The 7023-nt window shown below is 59.1% G+C and overlaps 1 protein-coding gene across 1 annotated transcript in view; it reads left to right on the plus strand.

Moving 5' to 3' along the window:
• ACSF3 (acyl-CoA synthetase family member 3) overlaps window positions 1-6180 on the plus strand; it is a 58046-nt gene extending 51866 nt beyond the window's left edge. Inside the window, exons 7-9 of the mRNA XM_010008424.1 lie at window positions 2163-2297; window positions 2896-3007; window positions 6063-6180. Of these exons, the coding sequence (XP_010006726.1) occupies window positions 2163-2297; window positions 2896-3007; window positions 6063-6180 (365 nt within the window). The remainder of the gene's footprint in view (window positions 1-2162; window positions 2298-2895; window positions 3008-6062) is intronic.
• Window positions 6181-7023: the final 843 nt, after the last annotated feature.

A 7023-nucleotide genomic window follows, 5' to 3' on the forward strand; every position in this document is an offset into this window, starting at 1 on the left:
CAGAGCAGAGCAAACACAAGTGCAGCAGCTTAGGGGTGCTCAAACCCTGGAGAGCAACACAGGACATGCAATTATACGAGGCCTGAATTCCCTCTTCTCTCCCTGTCTTCTCTGTGTGAACAAGCAGCTCCTGATCTCCCTACTGGAAGCTCGTGGCTCCCTGGTCCTCCAGTGCTATGTTTAATGAATGTTCCCTCTCCAGCTCCATGTCAGTCACACATGCTGCAGCCACACTGGGCACAGAAGGTGGTTTATCACCATAGTCACAAATTCCTTTCAACCCTGAGCACCCAACCACCCAGAGAGCTCAGCTTTAAAACTCTCCCACAACTTTAAAATATTCCAGACAGCCTTCAGCATCCAGGAGAATGCCAAGAGGCAGGCAAACACAGGAACAATTAATCATTCCCTGGCTGAACTGAGCAAGATGAGCTGTGCAGGATTTTGGCACATGCCAGCAGAGCAGGCACACACCTCCCTGGGGGAGCAGCCCCCATTTCAGAACTGATTCTGCTCTTTCATTGTTCTGACACCACAAATCTCTGGGCATTTGCTGCCTGAGCACACACCTGAACTGGAGATGGGGTTCTTTTAAAGCTGCTGAGCTGGTGGATGTGTCCTAGAGCACTGGGGTTGGGGCAGAAGGAGCACAGGGAAGGAGGGGTGTGGGGTGGGGGTTCATAGGGGTTGAGAGACCCCTGGAGCAGAGGGGACCTCACCTCTGAAGGAGAGGACTGGAGTTCACACAGTCCTTGGCAGTGGGGAGGCTCTTCCCTGGACCACCAATTAAGTCCACAGGTCTCAACTAGTCCCAGAGCCCCCTGGACACATTCTTTGTGCAGCTTTGCCCCCAAACCTGATGTCCAGCAGGTCCTCCTGGCTCAGTGGGCTTGAACCACAGCGGTGCTGGCTCCAGGACCCTGGTCTGTCCCCATTCCCTGGATTCTGAGCAGATGCCTGGAGAGGGAGCAAAGCAAACACCCGTGGGAACTTCTGCCTTTGTTGGAAGCTGCTTTTTCCCAGCTGCCAGTCTCGGTGTCACCTCCCTGTCGGGGCCTCCCAGCACGATGAGAGCTGCCAGCAAAGGCACAGCAGGGAGCAGGTCGGGCCTGTGGACACAATGGCAGCACCTATCATTAAGGAGAGGATGGAGACTGACACGTGAGAGGGGGGGCTGAGGGCCCCCCTGGTGCTGCCATCAAGGTTCTGAAATGGAAATGCAAGGTTCCCCCCCCCTGCTTGGCACAGGCTCTATTAGCAGGATGTGAGCAATCATCTTAAGTAGCTATCAAAGTGCACCAGCTTGTTAAGCATTTAGCCAGGTTGTGCTGACATGACCTCTCTCCTCAATCTTCCCAACAGCTAATTACCAGATCACACCTGCCACACGCCTTCCCCCCACCAAAGGAAGGACAGGTCAGGGCCAACATGTTGCTTAGGATGGTCTTACCTTCCCAGCATCACCCCCCACCTTTTTTTCTTAGTAGTAGGAGCCACACAGGAGCAAGGGGAAAACCCCTTTGCAAGCTGTGGGGTCACCAGCTGGCAGTCCCATGGGGTGGCAGGGGCTGGTGGCTTTGGCCAGGGCATGCACACAGCACTGGACCTGCTGAGAAAGCCCCACCGTGGCTTCTGCAGGGTGTTGGAGGCCAGTGGTGGGAGGAAGAGGAGGCTGGAGACCATATGATGGAGGTTGAGCAGCCCCAGTGATGGCAGAGGTCCAGGAGGAGTTACGTCCTCCTGGGATGGGACAACCAAGGACTTTGTGATGGTTGATTTCCAGGCAGATGTGGGAGGGGCTGAGCCAGAGCCTCCTTGGCTTGTGGTCCATGTTGGGGGTGCCCTGGGAAACGTCCCCACCCGCAGCCATGGCTCCAGTTTTCACAGCTTCCTTATTGAAAGGTCTCCTGGGGTCACAGCCTCCTTCTCCCCTGCACAGAAGCAGCCATGGCTGTCTCCCCTCTGCACGTCCCCAGGAGCAGGTTGTCACCTGGAGAAGCCCAAGTCCCACCCTCCCAGTCTCTGCAGAGGGGCTCGTGGCGGATCTGCCCCCCTGCCAGCTCGGGGGGGCACCTGCCCAGAGCACCCCCGGTGCCACAGCCCCCGGCAGGAGGGGCAGAGGAGGGGGCACAGCCTCTGCTGGAGCCTGTTTTGCTCCCCAGGGGACACGGCAGCCTACAGGGACAGCGTGTACTGGATCAAGGGCCGCACCTCCGTAGACATCATCAAAAACGGGGCCTTCAAAATCAGCGCCCTGGAGGTGGAACGGCACCTGCTCGCACACCCCCACATCACAGGTACCTGCTGCCCCCTGCCCGGGCTGGGACACGCTGAGGGACAACTCGTGGGGGCCTGGCTGGAGCCACAGCCCTGGCTGGGCGGGTGCAGACAGAGCTGGGGGCTCTTCCCCAGCCCTCCCCAGGGCCAGGGCTCCAAGCAGAGAACAGGGTGGTTTTCAAGCCCCCCCTGTTACTGTCCCTGGGGGCTGAAGCCACGAAGCCTGCAGCTGGGTGCTGAGTCAGCAGCAGCTCTCATCTGATTTGGGAAACGAGATTGTAATTAAATCTGTCCTGCCCTCGCGTGTGACCCCGTGCAAGGGGCTGGGAGCAGTGCCCCTGGTTCCACACTGCTCCATACATCATATTCCTCCCTGTTGTCTCCAGATCACGCAAACCACAGGGCTTCCTTCATCCTCCTTGGTGAAAAGCTCCATTCTTGGAAGCTCCCAGCTCCAAAGCCCTGGGGTTTCCCTGTGCTAACACCCCCTGGCCGCCGCTCCTCCCTGCGCATGGCTGTGGGACCCACCCGTGGTGCTGAGCCCCTCTCCCAGCCACCCCTGACCCCAGGAGTGGATTGCTCAGGTTTCTCAGGCCAGGTGCTCTGCTCTCCCTGCAGACGTGGCAGTGATCGGGCCCCCCGACGTGGTGTGGGGGCAGCGGGTCAGCGCGGTGGTGCAGCTGCGCGAGGGCGAGATGCTCTCCGTGAAGGAGCTGAAGGACTGGGCCAGGTAAGATGTCCCAGGGCAGCACCCAGCGAGTGGCACAGCTCGAGGAAAGCCAGCTCCAAACCTGCAGCACCCTCAGCAGGGACACGTCAGAGAAGGGGGAAGGGGTGGCTGGAGATGACAATGTGCCTCAGGCTCTGGGGATGGTGAAAATGCTCCAAGCAGGACACAGTCAGTGAGATAATGGAAATAAATGAGCCTCTCACCCCAAAAGCACCTTTGTTGAACCACCTGCCTGGTGTGGCCAAGTGGCTCTTGCCCACAGCCCAAGCCCAGTCACCAGTGGAGAGCAGAGAGCAAGGAGCAGGGCAGGGGAAGCTTCAGGTTGTCTCAGCTGCAAGAACATGATCAGTTTTTCCCCAGTGCTGCTGCTGTGGCTCCTTGCTTGCCTTCCTACCCACTGGAAGCCAGCCCAGTCCCATCCCCAGTTAATCCCAGAGACCTCTCCCATGGGATTTGGAGAGGGAGGGGACACCAGGGTTTACAAACCTTGCTGGAAGTCATCAGTGAGCTGGTGAGCCTGGCAGAGCAGCTGCCTGCCATCCCATCAGGGCTGGGTGTGAAAACCTGTGTCTCCTTCTTCAAATCCATCATCCAGTGGCCATTGGGGAGGCTCTGGGCATCAGCCATGGGAGCTGGGAAGCAGAGCCACCAGGTTTATCCCTAATATTCCATTAGCAAAATATTTAATAGCAGATTCTCTCTCTTCCTGGTAACCCCCCCATCTCCCCCATCAGGCTGCAGGTATTTTTGGCAGGGCTGGCACTGCCTGGAAGCAGCAGGAGCACTTGTTTCATCAGGGGCTGCACAGCAGCCAATTAAAGGTTTCCCCTGGATTTGCAAAAATCACAGCTGGGGGATTGGGATGCAGCAAACACAGGGAGGAGGGAGCTGGGCAGCTGCTGCTCCAGGGGAGCAGCTACAGAGCAGGGGAAGGGAAACAAACAAAGAAACCAAATCCACAGCCTGGTCACAGCTTGGGCAAAAGGACCAAGACCATGCCAGGCTGTCCCTCCTGCTGCTGCACACATGGGGTGACCCTCTGGCACTGATCAGCTGCACCTCCTGCTCCTCCCACAGCCACCAGCAGCTCTCCCTGGATTTTACTGGGACTCAGATGAGGAAGAATTTCTTTGCTGTGAGGGTGGTGAGACCCTGGTCCAGGTGGCCTGAAGAAACTGTGGCTGCCCTATCCCTGGAAGTGCTCAAGGGCAGGTTGGATGGGGCTCTGAGCAGCTTGGTCTGGTGAGAGGTGTCCCTGCCCAGGCAGGGGGGGGTTGGATCTTTAAGGTCCCCTCCAACCCAAACCATTATCTGATTTTCTGTCCTTTTTCAAGCTGAGATTTCCCTTCCCAGCCAAGCTCAACCTGTCCTGGTCCATATGGGGTCTGCTGCTCTGGGCTTCTCCATCCAGGACCCTCCCTGGTCAGAGGAGCAGAGGAGAGCAGGGAAGCCCCCCCATGCCTTGCTGGTGGCTGCTCATCCCTAAGCTTCCTAGCAGGGAACACTGGTGACCTCAGCAGATCCCCTGGTCCCTGCCCTGTTCTCTCATGGCTCTTGTTACCCCCCCTGCAGACACGACCCCCCAGAATGACAAGCACAGCCTGCAGCAACCTGGCCCTGCTCCTGGTGTCCTTGGAACAAACCTGGAGGGGCTGAGGGGCTGGTTGCCCAGGCTCTGCCTCCTGCCCACACCAGCTCCAGGCACTGCTCCAGCCCTCCCCCCCACCTCACCCTGTCTCTCCCCTTTATTTTTTATGTCACTTACATTCTCTTGGCCCTTTTTCTCACGCTCCCTGGCAGGAGACACATGTCCCTCTTCAGAGTGATTCATCTGGCAGCTTTTGCCTCCACCCGCGCTTCCCGGCGCCGTCCCGAGTCAGAGGGATCCATATGGCAGAGGGTGCTGCTGGCAGGCAGGGGGGGACAGTTGAAGGGCTCAGCAGCCTTGGCATCTCCCTCAGAGGCAGTACCAGGATGCTGCCCCAGCTGGGCATGGCCCCGGGTCAGTGACACGTGGGCAGCAGAAGGCAGGAAAGCCCCCCCAGCTTCACAAAGGGCACAGGGACCTGCAGCAGGAAAACCTCCAACCTGGCCCAGAGCAGGTGGCTGCAAGTCACTGGTGTGCACCCAGGGTGGTGGCCACTGGTGCCCTCTGCACTCTGGCCTGGCACATGGGGATCCAGCATCCATCACACCACTGTGCTCTTTTCCTCTCTCGTGGGGAGGATCCATGAGTCCATATGAGGGGTTCTGCCTCCCTCTTCCTTGCTGAAGGCTGTGGGTGCCCTCTCCCCAGGGGTGGGTGGGTGGGTGTTCTGGGGTGCTGCTGGGCTGCGTGATACTCACAGGGTGCTGTAGAGCAAGACTGGAGAGCAGGCAGCTCAGGGTGACCCAGCCAGGTACCAGTGCCAGCCCCAGGCACACTGATCAATGAGTCAGGTCCAGGTTTCAACCAGGGAGCACAGGCAGGAGCAAAACAGGGCTGGAAAGCAGCTCTGCACCTTCAAGGGGTCCCTGCAGGGCCCAGCTGCTGGTGAGACAGGCCTGAGGTCCCTGCAGAGACAGACTGGGAAGCAGCACCCCCCAGCACAGCTTGGGAGGGGGTGGGAACCCAGGGCTGAACCTAAATGGGCTCCTGGGGCCTGGGTGGGGGCTGCGAGTGGGGCTTCCAGGTGGGGCTGTTTGGCACCCTTAGGGCTGTGGGTACTGGGATATGGGTGGGGGGCTCCAGGTGGGGCTGCTTAGGCTGTTAGGGCTGTGGGAGCCCCCAGGACAGCTGGTCCTTGCAGGGGCACTGCTCACCAGCCCCCCCACTTCTGCAGAAACATGTCACAGGCCCAGTGGAGGGTGCAATGGTCTGTGTTGAGCCCTGGCAAAGCCTGGAGAGCCACAGCCTGGTTGTACCCCATGGGGGGCTGCAGGACACAGGGCCTCAGAGCAAACCCCCACCCCCTGGTCCAGCAGCATTTCTGAGGTCTTGGGACAGGCTCTGCAGGGTGGGGGGGCTGGAAGTGTTGCTGTTTTGGCTCTAATGGCCTGATCTTGGGCGTTGCAGGGAGACCATGGCACCCTACACCATCCCAACTGAGCTGATTGTGGTGGAGGAGATCCCACGCAACCAGATGGGGAAAGTCAACAAGAAGGAGCTTCTGCAGCGCTTCTACCCAACCTAGTGTGTGACCAGGAGGTCAGGCAGGACCTCACAGCAGCCCCAGGGCTTTTTCTACCATGGGGGCCTATGAGGTACCAGCAGTGGTGAGCAGTGCCAGACACGAGCAGTCTGGTCCCTGAATAAAGTCTAATAAAAGTAGGATTCATCCCACAGGGTCTCCTCTGCCTGCCTCTGGATGCTCATCCCTGTTCCCACTGTAGCTCTGCCCCAGGCCACGTTGCCACAGGATGTGACTCTGAATGAATCTCGGGTCTCCAGCCAGCCCTGGTGCTGCCTGGGTGTTCTGCCTCCCCTCTGCCCTTTCCCAGGGCCTCCATGACTTGCCCCATAGTTTGGTTTCTAGAGAGGGAAAGGCCCAGAGAGCAGGTGGGTCCCCTTGCCAGTGGGATCCTGCTCTCCCTGGGTGCCCCGTTACCTGCTGTGGCTCAGGCCATGGAGACAGGCTCAAGTTCTGGCTGTGGCTGCAGCCTGGTGAGGGGTGGGAGCCACAGTGGGCACATGGGCCAGTGCAGAAGAGCCAAGCAAGGTGCTGAAGGCAGCAGGAGCAGATGCAGCATCAGTTGTACTGCACGTGTGCTCCCGTGCCTGTGCCAACCCCAGCACCCACGTCTGAAGGTCACTGATTTCAAGAAGACAGCCAGTATCCATAAACCCCACCTTTGGAAACAGGTTTTTGTCCCTGTCTGACTTCAAGCATGAGCTGCCAGTCACGGTGACCCTGCCCTGTGGCCCCCAAACCACATCCCTGTGGGTCCATCCCTGCTGCGGGGACAGGGCACAGGAGCATGGCAGAGGGATCCTGCCCCAGCCCTGCCCCACGCCAGGGGGGTGGACAGGGAGTCCC

This window comes from Chaetura pelagica, unplaced genomic scaffold, assembly GCF_000747805.2.
Source record: "Chaetura pelagica isolate M959 unplaced genomic scaffold, ChaPel_1.0 scaffold232, whole genome shotgun sequence".
In the NCBI taxonomy this organism is placed as follows: domain Eukaryota; kingdom Metazoa; phylum Chordata; class Aves; order Apodiformes; family Apodidae; genus Chaetura; species Chaetura pelagica.